Here is a 24596-nt window from a genome sequence, read left to right on the forward strand (position 1 = left end):
ACATGCGCGTTGCCGACCCTAACCCCACCCCCCTCGTTGAGCTCTGGCAACCTTACTCACCGGCAGGAACACAACACTATGAGTAGAGTCAAGTGTTATTTGGCTGCGGTTTTCTGTAAGGTGGAGGTACTTCCCCAGTTGGGCTCTGCTCTAGATCTGGAATGACATCTGCTGTGCTGTGCCCTACCACACAAGGCGAGATGACATTCACATTGCCCATACCTCTTTTTTAGACGTAGTTTAAGGCGGGTTTGTGGTTCATAGAATGAAAATCGCGCCTTTTACATAAATGGAAATGGTTGATTAGACCATTCGCCCTGTGGATGACGGTGGCACCGCCTTGTCGGGTATGGCACACATTATCGCCATAAGAAGTTTATAGATAGAATTATGAAAAATATCTTCTCACACCCTTTTGCCTTTTAGGGAAGAAAGATCTCGTGATTCTGTTTGGAAAAAGAATACATAAAAATCATAAAAAATACACAATTAAAAAAGATGGCCATCTATGCGTTTTCCGACGTCATGCATGATGGTCGCTTAATATTTCCCTTGTGCACTTTCCGCCTAGCCAATATAAGTGCACTTACTTAATGTGGAAACACTGCAGTGATACACAAGCGTGAATGTATCCAGCTAATCCTCCACTTGTCCGTATCCGAGAGCCATAGATTGATTCACCGCCATTGTACTAGGATCAGTCAATTTCACGCTGTTAGCCTGCGAATGCCGTTAGGACTAACGTTATAGTGTGGTCTACGGGCTTGATTAATTTGCTTTAAAGATTAGATTTAAATTTCACAATTAGATAGCCACGTTTAGATAGGCTAAAAAAACGGAACGCTTAAAGGATCCCTCGTATGTCTGTTGGTCTGTATGTCTGTCCGTCTATCACAGACAATTTGTTCCGAAACTACTGAATTGATTGAGTTGAAATTTGGTACAAATAGGTTTGTGAGTTGTGACCCATAGACGGACGAGTAATGTAAATAAATGGCGTCTATTTTAGGGAGCCAAACTATATTATCGGGAGACATATCAATCAATCAATCAATTTATTTATTTATAGACAACAATGGTCCACACAATACATATTATATTAGGTACAATAATACTACACTATATGTACTATATCTTATGAAAGGGCGTTATTTAAGAATAATCGAAAATTAACCATGTCCGAAACTACTCGGCCTAAAATTAAAAAAAATATAGATACAGAATAAAGTTCATAATTCATACCTTGAGAGAAAACCTATAAGAAAGTTCAAGCGCGTCATTAAGGAAAAATATATGTAAGAGTTTGCTTGCATTCGGCGATTTTTTTTTCATAGCGATATATATATTGTGCTGTCAATAATCGTACTTAGGGGCTAAAGAACTGCCTTCTGTTAGGTAGACGTGGTTATAGAGGGTAATTGACTTATCACAATGACTGGTCAGAATAGCTGGACTAGGTAATTGGGTCATACAAAGCAATTAGGTCCACGTATCTTCTGTGATCGTACGCAAAGCAGAATTTTTTGATTAAACCTTATCTGCGTCAAGGTAGGCACTCCATTGCCACTAATAATAAACCAGCCGTTGCCACTACTGGATGGATACCATAACTTTATCAACCTATATGCACACAAAGCTTATTGTCTAGAGGTGTGACAACTTTTGTTTTAATATATCTATGTGAATAGCCAAATTAATTATTTATTTAAATATATTACAACCACTCACGTATTTTAAGTTGAAAACGCTCGGAATGGGGTGAAACATGTCGAGCGTTTTCGACTTAAGGTACGTGAGTGACCCGTTGTAATATATTTAATATATCTGTGTCTCACGGAAGTTTTGTTATTAATTTATTTATTAAAACTTTATTACACAAAAGAAAACTTTATAGTACAAGAGGCGCACTTAATGCCATGAGACATTCTCTACCAGGCAACCATATTATTGTTAGTAGGAGTACAAATATTTTTACGGCAAAGACCGTATAATGTATAATCCATATAAACGTTAAACTTCCAAGGATTTAATATAAAAGCAAACAGCTTATAGAAATCCAAAACTTATGGTATGACTCTTTTATAAAAGTTTGAGGTTCAGCATTAGCACGAGTGGCTAACGAATTCTCTAGGACCCTAGTCCTATCGCTTGATAAAGTTTAGCATAAGAGCATAATGTGTCGTAAAGTTTAGTCAAAGGTACGCAAGTATGACTAAAATACTTCGTAAATATCTACTTTGAACCTTATTTAACTATAGTACATTGTTAACTAAGGGGTGAAAGGTACTCATTTCTGCCGAGGCAGTTTGGCGCTCGAAGGTAGTAAGAGCACCAATAGTCCGAGGCTGAAATGATGCCTTTCATCCAAGTAGAACACTCTACTTTTCACTTCGAATTGCTTCGAATACGAGGAAAGTAAAATACACGTGTTTTTTAAACATGACTAAGCATAATTTAGCAATTCTTGAGGGTACTTTCAATCAACCATTTAGGTGAAAGATCCGTTATTTATGGAATGAGGTAAAACAAAAAAAAAAATCGTACTTGTAAAGTAAAATATTCATAGTGCATAAAACGTATCACTTTCTTCACACTTATCAGAACAGCAATGACTCTCTTTCAGAACATGAGAAATAAAAAATAATTTGTGTACACGTCAAATGTTCAGTTTTAGGACCGGTTCGTAATTTAGCCGTCAAAAATTTCACATAAAATGTATGGTGTAAGCGTTAGTGAATTAGAGACAGATTGTTTGTTAAACAAGTTACTGCTATAATTGGAGGACCCACGGCCGACTGATATAGATACATTTAATGTGAAACTTTTCGTACAATAAAAATTTCGAGAACGGAAGATTTGGTACATCATATATAAAAATACAATGTTTAATTAGTTACTCTATTTTTGGAAACCCGCTAACATTCATTTCCCTTAATTCACTCTAACAATATAAGTAAATTTTTTAGGGTTCCGTACCCAAAGGGTCAAAAGGGACCCTATTACTGAGACTCCGCTGTGCGTCCGTCCGTCCGTCCGTCTGTCACCAGGCTGTATCTGAAGAACTGTGATGTTAGCCAGTTGAAATTTCTACAGATTATGTATTTCTGTTGCCGCTATAACAACAAATACTAAAAACAGAATAAAATAAATATTTCTTTCCAATCTCGAGGTTCTCATTCACTCACCGAAGTTAAGCAAAGTCGGGCGGGGTCAGTACTTGGATGGGTGACCGTTTTTATAGATAATGGGTTCCCCTTCCTGTGCGAGTCCGACTCGCACTTGGCCGATTTTTTTTCTTCGTATATTAGATAAATACATGTTTCCTATGTTGTTATGCGCGAAAATGTGTCTTGACAATTGTTTTAATTTAGATCTCTCTTTTTAATCCATTATGACCAACCCACCTTGTTGAGAAGTAGGTAGGTTTTATGGGTAAAATGTTACATTTAACATTTGTACATGTCACGTTTTCAGTAGATTTTTTATAATTTTAGTTATATCTACTCAGAATCACGGGCTCTTTCGATCCTAATTAGAAAAAAAATTGTGCTACGATTTTTTCCATTTTTCATAGACCGAATGATGACGGTAACAGAATGGATGGAACGAAAAAATTTTTTTTTCTCCTATTACAAAAATGCTAACGAATAAAAAAACTTAATTCTAAATAGACATAACGTAATAAATTTCTAATAAAAATGTTCTATATAACTTGAAATGAAAGGCCCGAACTAGTTTTAGGATGCTTCAAAATATAGGTTAATATTATATTAAAAATTATATTTTGCCAGACTACTGGAATTTAATAAAGACTCGAGATATATTAAGCATTCCAATATTTTTTCTTGGAGCTTGATAAATGAAATAAATTCAAAGATAACACAAAGTTTAAATCAAAATAGATGTTTAAAAAAATAAGTAATACCTACTTAACTAACACCTTACTTTTGTACAGATGAATTATCTCACTTTGACCATTGTCATCCGTAGGTATTGTATCAAACATAAAGACAACTACAATACAGCTGGTGTTGCATGCGTCCATAGGCTACGGTGACTGCTTACCATCAGGCGGGCCGTATGCTTGTTTGCCACCGTCGTGGTATAAAAAAAAACTAAAAATAGATATGAAGTACGACAAAGAGTACCTTTCTAAGATATTTTTTCTTTGGTTGAGTAAGTAATTGAAATAGATTGAAATTCATCCCATACCAAGATGTAATCAAGATTATAGGTATAAAATATGTATGTTCTGCGAATAGGCATTTACAGCATTTTCATTATCAATAAAATATTTACAGTAACATCAAATATTGACACGTACCTAAATGAAAATAGGTACATAGCGACATTTATAAACCTTTTGCTCTTACAATCAGTAGTTTTATTCCATTTGCAATTGCCTGCAGCGCCTGACCGAAACTGCCAGGTTACGTTACTATCTTCCGGCACTAATTGCAAATCCATCTCGTGAAATATCAGTAGGCGTGTAGGACTGTCACTGTCGCACTAATATAGAAGAGTGATAGAGAGAGATTAGATGACTACGGTACGCCACGGAGCGTTAACGATGGGCACGTTGGCTAAGCACCCTAGTGTCTCACACGAGCAAATAATCAAAGCATATATTATTGTACTCTTCAAACGATAAAAAGTTTTATAAAATACTTTTCTCCGTTTCTTACAAATTCATCAGTGTAATTGACGTTGCTTGTCACGTTACATAACAAAACTCGCAATACAATGCGTCTTAAAATAAACTTGAAAGACTAAAAATTAAAACACAAGTTATTTTCATAATTCGTTGAATAAACGTTAGTCAGTTTAAGGAGGCTCACAGTTCAGTTTATTGCTCCTGTTACAGAGAGCCTACCGCTAACCACGTTCGACGTGTTGCCTCCCTGTCACACTTAAGTGCGAATTTACAAGTGCGACAGAGAGGCAACACGTCGAACGTGGTTTGCGGTAGGCGCTCTGGCCCTACACTGTATATTCTCATTGTACATCTTCTTACAGATGGATGACACTAGCAAAAGCCATCATCTACTACGGCCTGCCTCTGTTGGTGATCTCTTTCTTCTACTCCCTAATGGCGCAGCGGTTGTTGGCTAGCACGCGGGAGATGCCTGGAGCTCTGCACGGCGGACAGGGAGAAGCCCAAGCGAAGGCTAGGAAATCAGTTGCTTGTATGGTTCTTATTTTTGTTATAGGTAAGTTTACATAGTGTAATGAGAGTTGAACTATTTAATAAAGTAATAGCAAAGAGAATTTGAAATCTATTTCACCTCTACCACCTCTACACCTCTAGGTGTATTGTCTAAGAAAACTTTGTAGTGACGTAAATTTACTGCCATCTTTCGAAACATATAGTTAAAACTTTTAGAACGCCATTTGACGTTGATCCTTATTCTTTCAGTGATATGTGTTTAATTTGTTAAATATCAGAAAGTGGCGCCATCTTACCGGGCACTACCTAAAGGTTTTGGCGCCATCGGTCGAAACGATGCTGCTACGAGTATACCTTTAGCCTTTGACCTATTAGGTGGCGCCACTTTTTGATAATTAACAAATTGAACACTTATCAGTGAAAGAATAAGGATCAAAGTCAAATTAATAAAATCAAAGTCGAAAGTTGGCATTCACGTCGCTACAAAGTTCTCTTTGACAATACACCTCTATTTCAAATTCTCTTTGGTAATAGGTATAATTTAATTTAAAACAAGTAAGAAATCAATCAAAAGGTGACTGAAATTTATCTATTAATTATGCGTAAATGCAAAGTATTTTTGTGAATATTTGGGACATTTGGGTCTTAGATTCTTTTACTAATGGGACCAACCCCAATATCGCGAAAATTTTTGTTTTATATATTTCGGCTAATTAATGTCGATGTTTTCTATGAGACAGCCAACATTTTTTTTGTAATTTCGGAGCTGTTCCAATAGTAAAAGTTGTTCAGTATAAACTATATATTCACTTCGCAAATTTAGGCTAAGGGGTAAAAAAATACCCCGTATAGTCACAAAGATCCCTAACACCCCTGGATGTAAACTTATATACAGGGGGGAAAGACCCCAATGTATGTGTATTCATGTTAACACGTACTTACACTTGATCAATCTTCTACAATATTTCATTATGGCTATTGATTTGTCTGCTTCGTTTAAAAATAAAAAAGCGGCCAAGTGCGAGTCGGACTCGCCCATGAAGGGTTCCGTAATACCATTTATGTCGTATTAAAAAAAACTACTTACTAGATCTCGTTCAAACCAATTTTCGGTGGAAGTTTGCATGGTAATGTATATCATATATTTTTTTTAGTTTTATCATTCTGTTATTTTAGAAGTTACAGGGGGGGACATTTTATCACTTTGGAAGTGTCTCTCGCGCAAACTATTCAGTTTAGAAAAAAATGATATTAGAAACCTCAATATCATTTTTGATGACCTATCCTAAAGTTTTTGAGTTTCAGTTCTAAGTATGGGGAACCCCCAAAATGTATTGTTTTTTTTTTCATGTGAAAATCTTAATGCGGTTCATAGACTACATCTACTTACCAAGTTTGAACAGTATAGTTCTTTTAGTTTCGGAAAAAAGTGGCTGTGACATAAACGGACAGACAGACGGACGTGACGAATCTATAAGGGTTCCGTTTTTTGCCATTTGGCTACGGAACCCTAAAAAACGCCGAGATCAAAATAAAAGCACAATCAACATCAAAAGTTACTACTCAAACTACGCGTCAAAAGTATATCATCCGCTACTATTGATCCTGAATGCACAATGTGAATAGGTACTTGAATGCTATTTTGTATTCTGGAATGGAAAACAAACGAGAATCGTTTTCTAATTACACTGCACTTGTATAATATGTTGGGTTGCCTCATAATGCAATTGTTCGCAAAAGAAACCAGTTGGAAACCTAACAAATGCAATTTGCAAGTGGGTGGTCTTGAAGTTTGTGATGCTCGTGTATAGACTTGGTGTTGTTATTCTTGGAAATGAATCCGGTTGTTTTTTTTAAGACTTTTAAGTACCTGCAGTATCTGTTGCAAGAGGTTTTGAGAGATAAGGTTGCTCGTTATTTTTCCTCTACCTAATACTTACTTCGTATTTATTATTTCTTGAAACTGTTGAATATGTAACGATAATCCATATCAGATATCTGATCATACATTATAATGCTTGGAGAATAGAGGCGGTGGTATTTGATATAAACCGTAATACATTAAGCTAATTCTAACTATAAAACTCCCTTGAGACTCGAACATATTAAACTTTTTAAACGGGATACTTACGTTTTATTAAGTCGAATAATCGCTCGACATATCGATCCGTTTTTGAGGGTTTTCAACTGGAGCATCGACTCTAAACGTGTTGAACTTTATTCGACTTAAGGCCCAATATGTTCGTGTTTTTCTCTCCCTCTCACTGAGAATAAGCGTGAGCGAGATTTGGCGAGATCGATGTGCGTGCTCGGGACCACGGATATCATGTTTTTGAATTAATTTTTGTGTTTGTGTTTTAATAATAAGAAAAGTAATCGCCGAGTTTCCTCATTCATGATAATGCTGATTTTTAGAAGCAGTTTTCATATTTTTAGCTTTTGTGTTAAATTAATTATCGTTTTTAAAAGTACATTTTAAACATATGTTATTTTTCTAACGAGCGAAAGTCAAAAACTCAGTATTCGAATGGCAGTAGTCCCGCAAAAAGGCATCTTGTTACTTTATGTATTAGATTGTTTTTATAGATTGCTAATAAAAAAAATTACAGCCATATTGTGTTCTATAAAAGCGCCTTTCAAAAAACTCCGCTCTCTGAACTTACTGCACCTTAATAATTCATGATTAACTCGTTTAAAATAATTTTAATGCGTTAAACTAACTTCGAGGCTACCATTAACCATCCGCAAATCCTATAAGTTGACAATGACCAAAAACACGAAGCGAGTTAACATTTTAAATGCTATTTCCGAAAGAAACATTAAGCTGTTTCGTCCCTAACAAAACCTTTTCTCCGCCAATTAACCTGGAAAGCCCCACAATAAATCTACCTGTCACAAAATATCCTTAGCACCCGTTTTATGTAACGTTTTCCATTAAAGGTCTCACAAATTCGATTCGTTTGTTCTCAGTGTTCTTCATTTGTTTCCTGCCATATCACGCCTTCGAGATGTGGTTCTATTTGTCCCCGACCGCTCAGAGTGACTACAACGATTGGACTCACGCTTTAAGGATAATGGGCTTCTGTTTGAGGTAAGTAATTGAGATTGATGTTCAGACTTTAAAGTCCAAACTTAGATAAAAGAACCTTACAAAACGCACGTTAATCAACTTAGCTTCAAGAGAACGATGAGTTTACCTTTTAAATTAATTTAGTTTCTCGTTCCATTTTATTAATATTGCTCATGTTTAAGAGGTTTTATGAACATATTTGGCTATGCGCAGTTAAAGTTTATTATTATAAAAGTTGCTAAATGCTTACTTTGAAATTAATATTAATCTTTGATGCAATAAATATTCTCAAATTTTCTCTTGCATAATAGAAGAGTATAATCAGGTCCAAACTTCTCGAACAATATCTGCTTGATATTTCCATTGTGTAAAACGCTTTTGTTTAAAATGCTCGGAAATTGACTTAATTACGCGCTTCGTTATTAATTGTTTGTCACAAGAGGACAAATTAAATTCAACGGCTTAAAGGTATTATGTCAATCTAAGGCCCTTTGATTGTTATTTATTTGAAGGAATACCTAATAAAGCAAGTCGTCTTCTATAATTATAGGCCTGTTCATTGATAGGCTTAGAATCATTGAAAACATGCAAGAATGATGTTAGTTCAGTGGTGTCACTCACGAATTCGAGCCAATCGTGCAGTCTAACGCAACTAGTTGCGACCAATCGCGCGCGTGATGCGAACTCATCATCCAATCGCGTTGTAGAGACTGCACGATTGTGTCAAATTCGCGTGCGTGACACCGCTGTACTGGCCCCATTCTTATTGCCCGTAAGGCCCGTCCTTAGATATATGTCAATGCTTAGAATACTTGACGTAAGAAAAGATTCAATATATTTTATAAGCACCAATTTGGTACATTTCTTTGATCCATTGCAAAAAATAACATAATGATACTTCAGTCACCCTTATTACAATTTATGTTTCAACAAATAAGTAGGTCAATTAATAAAAAGAATCTGAGTCTCGTTATTAATAATTATGACAAGGTACATGTGTTATCGCAATATTTTCGAACAAGCCCGAAGATATACAAGATATGATGCAATCACTTCACACAACCAGCAAACGTATTGGCCTCGAAATGAATATCAATAAAACTAAAATAATGACTAACGGAAATAGATTCAAAATATATATCGACACAAAAGAAATAGAATATGTAGAGAGCTATATTTATTTAGGCAAGCAAATTTCATTTGAGAAGGACAGAGGAGTTAAAGAATTGGACAGACGAATAACAAAAACATGGAGCAAATTTTGGAGCCTAAAAGAGGTCCTAAAAAGCAATCTTCCAACAAATCTAAAGAAAAAAGTTTTAGACACTAGTTTATTGCCGTGCTTGACCTACGGCTGCCAGACTTGGACTTACACCAAAGACATAAGACACAAGATTCAAACTTGCCAAAGAGCCCAAGAACGAAGCATACTAAACCTAAAAAGACTAGACAGAGTGAGAAATACAAAAATACGAGAGAGGACGAGAGTCATCGACGCATTAGAACACTGTCTGAAAATGAAATGGCAATGGGCGGGCCATATAGCGAGAATGAGCGACCAAAAATGGACCAAACGTATAACACTTTGGAAAGGGCCACATGGAAAAAGAAAATCTGGCAGACCAAACACAAGATGGGTCGATGACGTCACCAACATCATACCGCACAAATGGCAAGATATAGCGCAGGACCGCTCAGAATGGCGGCGGCTGGGGGAGGCCTTTACTCGCGAAGAGGTCCACTAATCATAGTGCTAGTTAGTAGTTAAATTAAGTTAATAATAATAATAAAAAATTAAGTAAGCTAGAGATATATATTTATTAATCATTGTTATTAGAGTGGAATTAAAGGCTTTTTTATTTTTATTTTATTTATTTATTACATGTGTTACAATTCTTTACCTCGCGCCATGAAAATGCATGTGCACGCTTCATGTTATCCACAATATTTTTCATTTGTCTTGCTCTGAAAGTGGCTCATTGTTTATTTATGAAGTGATACGTTTCGCTCTACGGCGTTTTATTTTCTAAGCACTTTTTTCTTTTTTTTTATTATACCTAATGCAAACTTGGTTCTTAATGGATTTGTATAATTTTCATTCTGACATTTAATTTTCGATGCCATAAATAACTTTACAGTACATATAGTGCTACTTTACCGCACTAGTGCGAAAATTAGCATATTAAGTTACTATGTCGAATATTTAAAGGGCCATATGTACTGTAAAAAGTTGTACGATACATGTGCGAATAGGTAATTCGCAACTCGTGTCGATTTAAAACACTCCCTTCGGTCGTGTTTTAATTTATCGCCACTCGTTTCGAATTTCCTATTTTTCGCACTTGTATCGTAATGTACTATTGTATTAATATTACTGTTATGTATGTAAAAGGGTAGTTGTAAGTGCATGCAAACGGTGGCTGCGTCCACCGTCATTCTCGAAAATATATTAGTTCATAAATGGCTGCCTTGCGTTTGACTGTGCTCCCCGTTCCAATACTTAACAGTGGCGGCGATTCATGTAATTCACGCGTGATTTTGAAGGAAATATGTTATCTACTAATAATACTGTGGGGTTGTTCGCGAATTTTGATCACCAACAGCAAGATTGGACAGTTTATAAAAACAGGCTCAATCAATGGTTTATCGCGAACAATATCAGTGAAGAAACGGACAAAGCGGGGATCAAGCGACGTGCAATATTATTAAGCGCATTAAGTGAGAATACGTATCAGCTAGCGATTCATCTCGTGTTACCGGGTGTGTTAGAGGAAAAGAGCTTCGATGACGTGGTCAAGGCCCTGGATGGCCATTTCACGCCAAAGCGTTGCGTGTTTGCTGAACGGTTTCATTTTTATTCGGCGTCGCAGCAAACAGGCGAGACCCACGCGCAATGGGCTGCGCGGCTGAGGGGGCTCGCGGCGCATTGTGATTTCCAACACATTCAAGATACACTTCTGGATAAGTTCGTCATGGGAATGACGCCAGGTCGAGAGCGAGAGAAGCTATTCTCAAAGGACGTCAGTGAACTCACGTTAGCGAAGGCCATCGATTTGGCAGAAAGCGTGCGGTGCGCTCGCGCCGCCACCAGCACGACCGCGGTGCCAGGACCGTCGTCGGCCGGACCCGATAATTTGTTCAAAATCGCGAATACTTCGGCAACGGAAACAGATCGTGCTAAGTGTCAAGTGTGTGGTTCTGCTAATCACCAATCGAATAAGTGCAGATTCGCGTCATATAAGTGCCAAAAATGCAAGAAAAAAGGCCATCTTCGTAGGATGTGCAAAAATTTCAAGTACATGGAGGCGGGCGAGGTGAGCGAGGACGATGACGGTGAGTTATTTAACATTCGCTCTGTAAATGGTGCCCCTATGTACGCGAATGTGGTTATCAATGGATTAAAGTTACGGTTTGAACTTGACAGTGGGTCGGCTGTTACGGCTATATCAGACACATTTTATAAATCTCATTTCAAAGATGTACCATTGTTACACAAAAATAAGCGCCTAACAGGTTATAACGGTTATTTGATTAAAAGTTTAGGAATAATGAGAGTTCCGATAACGTATGATAATTGCACACAAACTTTGGATATTCAAGTTATCGAAGATGGAGGGTGCCCTATTTTAGGGAGGGATTTTCTGACGGCGTTTAATTTAGAATTCACATCTATAAAGTACTGCGCTCAGTTAGAACCTGATACCGTAAAAAAAATTATGTCTGATTACTCGGAAATCTTTGCGGAAAAATTGGGTTGTTTTAATAAGTATAAAATTAAATTGCCATTAAAAGACAACGCTAAACCGGTATTTTTCAAAAGTCGACCGGTAGCGTTTGCTCTGCAAGAAAAAGTTAATGCTGAAATAACGCGGTTAGTGCAGTTAGGGATACTGGAGCCAATCGATCACTCTGAATATGCTTCCCCTATTGTACCAATTTTAAAAAGAGACGGATCAGTAAGGATATGTGCAGATTATTCACAAACTATTAACAAACAATTATTGATTGATAAATACCCTTTGCCTACAATAGAGGAACTTTTTTCAAAACTTCATGGCGGAGTTCAATTTACTAAACTAGATATGTCTATGGCATACAACCAATTTCCAATAGAAGATCCCGAAAGCATAACTTGTATAAACACATGTCGCGGGTTATTTAGGTATAACCGTTTAATTTTTGGTTTGTCTAGTGCACCCGCAATTTTTCAGCGCGCTCTGAATAGCATACTTGCTAATATAGACGGCGTGTTATGTTTCCTCGATGATGTACTGATAACGGGCCGCGATAAAAAAGAGCACGAGAAGAGACTTAGGGAAGTGTTGCAGCGTTTCAAGGACGCCGGGCTTACGCTTCAAAAAGACAAATGTGCATTTTTCCAGGACGAAATTATGTATCTCGGCCATGTCATAAACAAAAACGGTATTACTAAATCGAAGTCAAAGGTTAAGGCTATACTCGAGGCACCGGTGCCTACTAACGTAAGCCAACTTCAATCGTTTCTCGGAGTGGCTAATTATTATCGAGGGTTTGTTCCTCATGCGTCCTCTATATTGAGCCCATTGTATAACCTTTTAAAAAAAGATGCGAAGTGGTTTTGGACTGAGGAGCATAACAAGGCCTTTATTAAAATAAAAGAAATTCTGGGCTCAGACCAGGTATTGGCGCATTATAATCCTAATGCCCCCCTAATTCTTACGGTTGACGCATCCCCCCAGGGCTTAGGGGCGATTTTATCGCTATTAGATGAGGATGGTTCGGAGCGTCCTATTTCGTTTGCTTCTCGGACACTTAATTCAGCTGAAAAAAACTACGCACAAGTCCAAAAAGAAGCAACTGCAATCGTATTTGGGGTAAAAAAATACCACCAATATTTATACGCACGTTCTGTTCCTTTCATACTACGCACTGACCACAAGCCCCTATTATCGATTTTTGGACCACAGCGGGGTGTACCTGAAATAACGGCGAACAGGTTGCAAAGATATGCTATCTTCTTATCAGCATACAATTACACAATTGAGTACGTTCGAAGTGCAAATAACAGCGCAGATTTTTTATCAAGGGCGTCGTTGCCAGACACTGCGGTAGACGATGGTTGTAGGGCCGTCGCGGCCGACCGCGCGACGTATATCAATTTTGTTTTGGAGGGTAATTGTTTGCCAGTTACGTTGGATAAGTTACGCGAAGAAACTAAGAATGATGAGACTTTGAATAAAGTTATTCAATGCATATTGCAGGGATGGCCACGCAAAACAAATGACTTAGCTATGAAACCTTTTCATCAATGCAGGTACCAATTGTCATTCGAAAACGGTTGTGTAATGCGTGGACACAAACTTGTCATTCCTCAGTCTTTGCGACGCCAAATTGTTAACGAATTACATAACTCTCATTTTGGCATTGTAAAGACTAAAGCAGAGGCGCGCGCTCGGTTTTGGTTTCCCGGTATAGACTCGGTAATCGAACAGCTGATCGGCGCGTGTCCGGTGTGCGCGCAGCTGCGGCCTTCTCCGCCGCGCGCGCCTATGTCTCCTTGGAAATATCCAACGCAACCCTTTATGAGATTACACATCGATTTCGTAGGTCCGATAAACGGACACATTTATCTTGTTGTAGTAGATGCTTATAGCAAGTGGGTCGAGTGCTATGACATGAAAAACAATATATCATCAGTAAAAGTTATTGAAAAATTGTATGATTTCATGTCGCGTTTTGGCGTACCCCAGACAATAGTTAGTGACAATGGTACATCATTTATAGCGTTGCAATTTAAAACATTTTGTGCCACAAATGGTATTACGCATATAACCTCGCCGGTATACCACCCAGTCAGTAACGGACAAGCCGAATCATATACTAAAATTATTAAAGAAGGCATAAAAAGTGCATTATTGTCTTGTGCAAACAAAGATGTCAATAATACTTTGTTAAAATATCTTTTTGATTACCGCAACTCGCGGCATAGTACAACGGGGCAGTCTCCAGCGCGCCTAGTATTCGGTAGGCAGCTGAGGACTAGGCTAGACTTACTTACGCCACAGTCATCGCCCTCGTCCACTGAACTCGCCTCATTCGTTGAAATCAACCAGTGCTCGCAGCGTAATCACTATGGAGGTACCAGCAGAACACATTTCGCACCCAACGACGAGGTGTTGTACAAATCTTATACAAACAAAAATAAGTTTTGCTGGCGCAACGGATGCGTTATCAAACGTATTGGCAAGTTATTATACCTTATACGAGACAATATAACACAGGAAACAGTGAAAAGACACTTTAATCAAGTTTTAAAATATAAGGCTGCAATGCCACTAACTAGTACTAATCAAGGCCAACAGCGATTAATGCCTACGAAAACGGTACCCCCCCTGTTTACTTTTCCGACTGTACTAGAGGCTGGAACAGAGCCGGGGGGAGGAGAAGAGACGAATATAGGCGATGTCGATAATCTACCATCGGTCGCTTCATCTGAGCCGTCTCCGCCGGCCGTATCCGCCGCGCCGTCCGCGCCTGCTGTGCCGGCCGCGCCGCCCCTGCGGACCGCACCGCCCGCGCCTCCCGCGGCCTCCGAGAGCGCCGCAGTCGCGACTTCATCGTCACCGGCGGCTACAGTGAACCCGTCACCTGGACAGGGTTCCAATGCGACGGGCAAACAAAAGAGGGATCGCCCTAGAATTAATTATAAAGTTTTCTTCTAATGTTTATTTTGAATGTGTGTTCTGATCTTATAAGGGAGGGATGTTATGTATGTAAAAGGGTAGTTGTAAGTGCATGCAAACGGTGGCTGCGTCCACCGTCATTCTCGAAAATATATTAGTTCATAAATGGCTGCCTTGCGTTTGACTGTGCTCCCCGTTCCAATACTTAACAATTACTAATACTAATACTTAGTCATGTTTTGTAAAAAACACATGTGTTTTACTTTCCTCGTATTCGAAATGAAAAGTAGACTGTTTAACTCGACTACCTTTACCTTTTCAGAAATGGGTGCCTTTTATGCCTTGGTTAACAACCTACTATTATTGTTACTGTGAACTATAATATTGACTCTTGAATTTTGAAAGAGTCACATATTTCGGTGGATACTGTATGATTTAACTTGTACAAAATTCATATTGATTCAAAATAAGTAGGTGACGGGTTGGTAATTAGTGTTTTCACAACAAAAATTTCGTACTTAGAGCATTTGTTCCGAAACTACCGAAATAATGCAAGACTTTCCCACTACGTACGTTATAAATATGTATTTCCAACTGTCTGGGCAAAAAAGATTTAGGTAACCCCTTATTCATGAAACTTAGCAAACCTCTGGTAAGTTTTGCCATTTATAACAAACACAAAAGTGAAAATGGCGGTTAAAGGCACGATATCAAAAGCCTATAGGGATCGTGCATGAACTGTAGACGGCAGCACAGAAGCCCCCTTCATTGGCGCGAAGTATTATGTTATGTTTCCATTTTTAGATTTAAGTGAAATAAAGTCAGCGTGAAGAGTAGGGGGCAGCACCTGCTTAGAAACGTGAATTGTTTTCGCTTTCGATTCAGGTCATGAGATGGCAGACCCGTCAACACGCACGGTCTATTAGACTTTGACAAGCGTTTATAAATAACGCTACGAGCATAAGACTCGACGTTGGCAAGAGAATCTTTTCTAGATATGCTTCTTATTTTTATCTATTTTCCTGCACCTGTAGCTTCCTGAACTCCTGCGTGAACCCAGTGGCCCTGTACTGCGTGAGCGGCGTGTTCCGCCAACACTTCAACCGCTACCTCTGCTGTCGGCGAGGCACGCTTCACCCAACCTGCAGCTCCCGTCTCTCTAGGACTGCGGTCTGTGAGACCTCGTTCCGAAGCACGCACCGTCATAGGTGCAATAGGTTAGTTATAAAGATGTATGCCTTATAATTTAGATTGAAAAGACAATATAAACTGGTACAGATTTTTAAAGTGCATTTTAGACCTATGGTCGTGATTTTTTTCTATCGAGGGAAACTCAAAAACTCTAGATTCAAATCGCTGAAGTCCCTAGACAAAGGCCTCAAGATTGCTAATTAAATTTTTGGCAACCGTATTGTGATCTAAAAAAAAGCACGATTATTTAAAAATCTCCGTTCTCTTAGCCTAAGTTACTGCATCTAAATATATATAACGATTGTACTTCTAATGCCCGACATTAATAGGTATTTTGATGTCTAAAAAATGGTGCCTTTTAAAATGTAAAACGAGTAACCCTTGAAGTTGACTTCGACCTTATTTAGCAAAGTTTTGACTAGTTTGTAATGGACTTTCATAAATAATGATGTTGCTAATTTAGGTTACAGTTTTTTACCGAACATCAAAGGGTCATTTTCAGTTTTAGTATTGCCACAACCCTTTTTTAATCACTTTGGCAACATAATAGTGACTCTAAAATACAGTTGCCATCCAGTCAGTAGTAGTGCTCAGAGGTTTCCAAAAATCCTCACGGTATAAACTACTGTATATTTTTTTTACAACCTATATAAAGTATAAAATATAATACTATGATATAATTATATTATTATATTATATTATAAAAAGACATTCTGATAAAAAATTATAACTAGAAATAAGCCCTATGTCCCGTTCCGACTGTCACCTGATCCAATTCCAAATGTGCCAAAAATGCTAGCGGCATTGCCGCGTTGCACAGCTAGCGATATTTGCTGAACCAGGAAAGAGCCGGCACGGGGGTCGCTGCCCCTATCTCTCAAACGTCGCCCCAAAGTACTAATAAGTTTTTTGGCCTCCACGCACCAAGGCCCCGCAGTTTCTATTGCGACCGGAACAAAGTCGTACGCTGGTACCAAGTTTGCGTATTTATTATATTTTAATTTCGCAGCACTCTCGGCGGCCGCGCCTGCTAATTTGCTAGTATGGGTGATGTGGGAGGGGGCAAAGGTGCTAACTGTATATTTAATATATCTATTTACAAAGCTAACCTACCTCTGAAATAAACAAAAACATTTCGCTATATAAATAATATCAAGGCCTGTTCTCACTTTATCAGTCGTAAACTAAAAATAAACTTACTTTGCACACTAACTTTGTACATTTCCATTCGAGTTAATATCAATATAAAATAATAAGTACCTGCAATTTAAAGTTTAACACGACGATATACATACGACACAAAATACGATAACAACGAGATCATAATGTCTTATTGCGAGTCGTAACACATGACAATTAGTGCCAAAGCGGTTTTAATTTAGGACCTTTGTTTATGTTAATTAAGTTCTAGACAACCGAAGAAACAGTTTTCTTTGCATTTTTCTACTTAGAATATCCTTGGGAATTATTGTACGAATATTCGATTATATTTAAAGTCAATTTTAAACCCAATACTAAGCCAAACTAAAACATCGTCGGCTAACGCAATACGGTACAACGCTGTTGATAACTTTAGCTTAAATTAAAATAATAATAATATATTTAATTTTTTTAGATTAAATTTAAAGGTTCTTACTTGAAAATACCCAAGTAAACTGTACGGATTTCAACGAAAATGACATTAATTCCACAACATACACGACTCCCCTTCTAGGTATGTGAGTTGTACAGTCGGTGCCTGAACATAAAGTCTCCACTTCCCTATACAGCTCGTATATGGCAACGCGGGTACTTAATTAAGGGCATGTCCTGTACACATATCAGGCTTTCACAGATCGGAGTATCAGTCTTCGCCTAAAGATCTTAAAATATTTGAAACGTTGAAATAAGTACACAATATATACTGGCCTTAGCGTCTATTTCAGACGATCTATAGTGCAATGTCCGCAAAACATCTTTTTTGGTGACTGAAAAGACCGATGCGAGAGTACACAATATAAATGTGCTTTCCCACTATAATAATTCCCTGAATAGTATGGGGGCTGTTTTATATCCGCGACAGGGCACCACCCAATGTTTCGCCCCATCCTGTCTCCGTCGCGTTAAATTCCCGACCACCTTAAATCGTTTTATTTTAACGACTTACTGTATTATGACCAAAATGAAATAAACATATTCGAATGGAAGCCTGCCTCCCTCTAATCGCACATAATCCACGAGTGACGAGAATGTGAAGTTGGATAACCTGTTTTGTTACGTACTTTACTTTTAGTATTATTTGCCAAGTAATTGTGATGGATACAAATTTCATTTTGTTCAAGCGCCTTTAAATGTGAAAATTTATTCAATTGATTGCAATAAGGGGATTTGGAGCCGTTGGCAAACGAGGCGAGTTATGCTTAGATGTCTTTAGCTTTGTTATTCTCGCTGAGCACTAGTAACAAAATTCTTATGCATAACCCCCTGGTTTACCATCTTATTCTCATCCAACATAATTTATTTACTGGATTTAAGGCAAAACTATGCAAATAAACGCAGTTTATACGAGCACAAAGCGGGATCAAAGTAATATTTTATGATATGAGTATACTCGCATATATAAAAATAAACTAAAATAGTTTTAAAAGGATACAAAGGAGTTTTATCCATCTATATGGTAATTCTTTAACCAACACCTTTGAAGTGTGAAGCAGATACACATAAACTTTCGTAAAGAAACAAATTATTGTAAGTAGTGCATATTGTAGTGGTGTGGATTACCAATTTTATTGACGTTACTCGTGAATTATTATTTATAATATAATCCAGTTTTCTGAACGTATCTATTGTATCTCACTTTGATTTTACTTTGTCTCCTCTTTAAAATTCATTGTCATTCGCACTTAACTTCTTCCTTTACATTTCTCAGTAATGCCCTCTCAACGTTTGCAGGAACCCAACAGAAAGCGTTGTGATATCCAACTACGACTACGGAAGCACTAAAAAGAAGACCATCATGAGCAGGAACAACAGCGATGCTGTCACCATCATGAGCATCAGAGACACCAACGACTTTCTGACCGGCGACGACAAGTGTATCAATAGATAGGTCAGATTCCGGGACGCTTTTGAAGAAGTGTAAAAAAAAGACAAAATGTAGTGTAGATATTAAATGTGCAGCTTAGTGTGGTGTGAGCTATTTCAGCGGTGATAAACCTTGAAAGTTAAGGCTTAAGGTTGAAACCAAATGTCGAGTTATAGTTATAAGGTGTTACCTACTGGAGTAACATGTTTTCAGGTGTTAATAATGCTAATATGTGTAGATAACATATCTTAGCAAATACGATCATGGCAGTTTAGAAGAACAAATATTTTCTTGAATTATGTATATTTTTACCGTGAGCAGCTACTGCCGTGATGGCCTTAATTTGTAAAAAATGTTTATATTCATTTATTTAATACGTTCAGCCGACGTCAAAAAAAAATAAAAAATGTGTCGCTTGTCATAAAGATGAGATTTGCTTGTATCTTTATAAAAATAACCTGACAAGACAAGGCGCCTTTATTGTAAGTGACAAAGTGGGACATTTTGCCGGCCGCGGTCACATATTCCGCCACATGTCTTGAGATACATTTGTGTAGTTTTTGGAACTTCTGGCATTATGTTGGAACTATAAAGATTGTAAGCTTTGAGTTCGAGCACAACATTTCTGTAAAATACTCGAAAGAACAATGAAAACAATCTTTGTAAATAGGTAGGTAGTAAGTATAGAACTTTGAAAGTTTTTTTATACTTAATCTATTTGCACAGTGTCTCGAGTTAATTATTCATTCGCTGTAAATATAAGTAAAATAGTTCATCAGTGTCTCAGTTAAGCTTATATTTCTAAGTTGCTTTTAGAATCAGAAATAATTTTTAAGATAATATCCAGAAACAGAAAAAAGAAACTTGAAATAGAAATCAAAAACGACCCATTTAAACGGCACGAGAACAAGCATGCAATATTCGATACATTGCTAACTACAGAGTACAATGAATTCAGTCGATCGACCAAATAAATACCGTAATGTAACGAAAATCGCATGCAAGTTCCTGATTCTAGAGGGAACAACGGGGCTTAAAGTCAAGGGTGGGTCGATTTGAACTTTATAATCTTGTTATGAATCGGCTACCTATGGATTTGAAATTTATAACCGTTTCTTAAATATTATTGTATTGTGTGGGGTATGATAACCTTCCTTCTGGTTTTAACGAAAATTTCAATACTACGTACAATTTGCAAAACTTGCGATTTGGATTTTGCTCTCCACGACCAAAAAAAGCTTATGAAGTTGGCGTATGACATTTACGTTAGCGTATACATGAACTCGGTCGTATTCCCTCTCTTTGCATCAATACATCAGTGCCGTATGCTATATACTGATCACTGAATAAATAAATTATGTTAGACAAAAAACATGCCGAAACTAAATTACATGCATGTATAAAAATAAGTATGTTATAAACACGGTTAAATATCTATGGTTCTATCTAGCTATGGCTGTGAGAACGTTTCTTTGAAAAAAATGCCTGTTTCATTAATTTTGTATTTTTTCATACATTTTGTGTTATTTCTACTCAGAATCACGAGCTCTCACGAGATCCTAATCGGATAGAGAAATGTCCCAGAGATTTTTTCCTGTTGTGTTACCATTTCCCCATATACTTTGTATGGCGGTAACAAGAAGGAAAGTTTGAAAAATGTATGGAAATTTTGGAACAGTTTTTTTCTCTTATAAGGATGAAAAGGGCTCATGATACTGACTAGAAATAACCCAAAAGTGGCAAATAAGGTCACATAATAATTAGCAAAAAAAGAAGCGCTCGGGGATGCAAATCAAAGATTTAAATTTAGTAAAAAAGAATTTATCTAAGTATAGAATTTTAATATAAGATTACATTAAATTACAAAATATGTAATAAAAATATTGTAAATACATATTCTAAAAGACCAAAGATCAAGCAGATAAAGTATGAATGTTGATGATTGGGTACATTTTATAATAAATATTTATTGTAGGTATATTGTCTAGGTAAATCTGCTTTCGTTTTGTCGTTTTTTGTCGAATAATGTTATAGTGCTTAAGCCTAAGTACCAAAATCTACTTTTATACAGCATGTTTTCAACGTCTGCCTGCGAATCCCGTAAATAATAAACAAGCCAAATTGTATATATATACTTAACAATATTTATTATCTATTGCGGGGTGGACTCGATGATAAAACTTGTTCCTTGTGTTGTGTCAGACCTAGTCAGGAAATCCTACTTTAGGTACTCAAAGATTTCAAAACTACGTAATTATGACAAGTCAATGATTACTGTGAAATTTTGGCGCTTAGATATTTTCTATAAGTAGCTTTCACAAAAGAACGACAAATTAAAAACATTTATTATTAAGAAGCTTAATAAATGAATAGTAGGTACTATCAAGGTTTCTTCACTACCTTTCCTGTGACATACCTAAATTATTGTCTTTGTACATAAATTATCATGTTTATTGTTACGATGTAAAAAGGATGTAAGAAAAAACTTTAAATTAAATCGACGTCTTTGAGCAATTTTTTTATTATTTCTATTAACATTTACCTAAAATATCCCTGACATGTAAATCCATAGGTACTGTACGTCTGTTACCTTTACACGTTTAAACCACTGAACCGATTGAAATGAAATTGGTTGGTGGTGAACTGATTGAATTGAAAATTGTATGAATATTTTTTTTGCCTGATGGTAAGTAGTCTCCGTAGTCTCTGTATACCTGCAACTCCAGAGGAGTAACATGCGCGTTGCCGACCCTTACACTCCGCGTTGAGCTCTGGCAACCTTACTTACCGGCAGAAACACAACACTATGATTCAGATCTAGTGTTACTTGGCTGCGGTTTTCTGTAAGGTGGAGGTACTTCCCCAGTTGGGCTCTGGAATGACATCAGCTGCGCTGTACCCTACCTACGCAATACTTTTTTGACAGTTAAAATCATACGAACGTGATTTTATTTAGGAAGATGAACTGATGTTTTCGTTCAAGCATTTCAAGAGATGAACTGGAGCATCTTGTACAGTAGGCGCTCGGTAATCCGGCAGTTAGCGTCTGAGATGGCCTGCTCTATAACCCCACAGTTTATACAGCCAAACGCTGGATAAAAAAACAGTTGCATGGTTTCAATTTTCAATTTATTTTATTTTCCATGTAGGTATACAAAGATACACTTATGTCCGTCAATTATTGCACATTTTTTCCTTAAAACGATTACATTTTTAATTACTTGAGTAATACAATTATCCCATACGTCTTTTTCTTCCAAGTAATCTGACACTTTATGTTCGGTAGTGCAACGTGTTTGTTTTCGTCCTTTTCTTTGCCATACAAATCCACTAATCCGGCAGTTCCAACAAGCCGGCAAAGGGGGAAAAATGGGCTGCCGGATTACCGAAGTGCCTTCTGTATTTTTTTTTAAGTTACTTTTATTTACCAGGCTTCAATGGCCCCATGCATTCTCAGTCATATATTTACGTAGGTACTTACTTAAAATTGAACTGTTATGTCATATTGCTGTCAGTGTACTCTTTATTATTTTGCATATGAACTGCATTTAGGTAAGACTACAATAATATTCATAAAAGCCTGTATCAATCACTCATTTATTCAAAAACTCCACGGTTTTATCTCATCATTTCAAAACTTTGCCAGTTACCCCGACCATTGAGAAGAGTAAATTGAATTCAAAGTATTTTCATCCAAGAAACGGCAAGTTTACAAAAACTTGCTAAAACGGAGGTTTTAGAAACGAATTTGGCTCATGAATAAAGATGAAATATTTCTTTGAGACCGAGTGATGAGAATAAAATGCATATTAATTAAATACCTGTGCAAAGTGTGCAAGTTAAGGTCACCAGTCGGTGAATGACATGGCCTTAAGCTGACTCATCATCTTCCTCGCGTTATCCCGGCTTTTTGCACGGATCATAGGAACCTGGGGCCGCTTGGCAACTAAGCGGACTGGTGAATTTAAATATCCTGACCATACTATATTAAACACGTCAACTTTATAACTATATCACCAATTGCATAATAGTACAGTACGATAGAAGTGCGACACGAGTTGCGAATTGTCTATTCACACTATCGTACGTTTTACAGTACATATGGTCCTTTAAATTTTCGACATAGGCACGTAAACGTAAAGTTCTAATTACCGCACTAGTGCAAAATGAAAGCCTCATACATTCTGCTATCTTAATTAATTTTCCGAGTAATTTCAAGTAGATGGTGCATAAATTAAGAATATTTAAGCCATATGGGCATACATATGAATAATTCATCGGAATATAAGATATAAAATAAGATAGCTGAATTGTTATACAAATACAGCAGCCTAAAGAATAACTCTCGAAGCGCGGGCTTCCGATGGCTCGGGCTCGTAGTCCGGATGGGAAAGATCGTGCAGTCTGGAGGGCGTACTTTGGAGTTCCAAATGGCGGAAAAAATTAGCGAATTCGGTGCGGTCGGCTGGTCAGAAACGGCTTTGGACTGAGTAGCAGGGCGGCCTTTGGTATCGCAGGCCAAGATCCATTTGGGGTCGTTGCGCCACTGCAGTAAATAAGTAAGTAAGATACTTTATAACGCGAATTGTAGAGAAAAGTATTCCAAGGTACTTCTAGATCGTTGTTTCATCCGCTACTATTGATGCTGGCTGTGCAGTCTGACGCATTCATATTATAATAAAAATGGCATCATATTTTACAATGCTGAATAAGCTACGCGAGACATGGGTGTAAATCCTCACGAATTGTTTCCTACTTACATCATCGTCACGCTAAACAACGGCAAAACCCGACCGCGTATCAAAGTTTATTGAGTGCGTTATAACCGTTGAACTTTGATGCACTACAAGCATGACTCAGCAAACTATGTGTATATGTAAACGTATATACATAAGTAGTTAGAAGAAAATGTAGAACCCGCGCGAAATCGCCTTTTCATACCAACGTAGTCATTATTGAAAATGTTTTGACACAATTTAATGTACATCGACCAACAGACCGTCATATTATTCAAGTTTAGGAGCATTTACAATTTATACGAAATCTGCTATCGCTCCTAATTTTTACAATAATCAAAAAATCCAAATAAGTCAAACGTCTCATACGTACGTACATAGCTATGGTTAATATACATTAAATTATGTAAAAATATTTTCCATAATGTCAATATACAGAGTGGAAAATGGGGACTGCATTTATATGTAGACGCGGCTGTCCCCTTTCCTCTTAAATAAACATCAGTACCAAAGGCCATAACGCAAAAAGCCATTGTAGATTTATAAAATTGATCTCGTTTCGATCGATTCAAATATGTACCTACATACTCACTCTGATCTAAGAAATTAGCGAAGGGTTATCCAATGTTAACTTTACGAGTATATCGCGAAACATTACGTGCGAACCATCGAAGTTCAGTATCCCTCTAAACTGCTAATCAAACAT

The 24596-nt window shown here is 37.2% G+C and overlaps 1 protein-coding gene across 2 annotated transcripts in view; it reads left to right on the forward strand.

Moving 5' to 3' along the window:
* Window positions 1-21662, forward strand: part of LOC133526357 (neuropeptide CCHamide-2 receptor-like) — a 213162-nt gene extending 191500 nt beyond the window's left edge. Inside the window, exons 6-9 of one of the 2 annotated variants that reach the window (XM_061862947.1) lie at window positions 5017-5210; window positions 8138-8258; window positions 15934-16116; window positions 19022-21662. In XM_061862947.1, coding sequence (XP_061718931.1) covers window positions 5017-5210; window positions 8138-8258; window positions 15934-16116; window positions 19022-19178 — 655 coding nt within the window. In that variant the 3' untranslated portion in view covers window positions 19179-21662. The remainder of the gene's footprint in view (window positions 1-5016; window positions 5211-8137; window positions 8259-15933; window positions 16117-19021) is intronic. The other variant, XM_061862948.1, reaches the window with a different exon arrangement.
* Window positions 21663-24596: the final 2934 nt, after the last annotated feature.

Source organism: Cydia pomonella, chromosome 16 (assembly GCF_033807575.1).
Source record: "Cydia pomonella isolate Wapato2018A chromosome 16, ilCydPomo1, whole genome shotgun sequence".
NCBI lineage: Eukaryota > Metazoa > Arthropoda > Insecta > Lepidoptera > Tortricidae > Cydia > Cydia pomonella.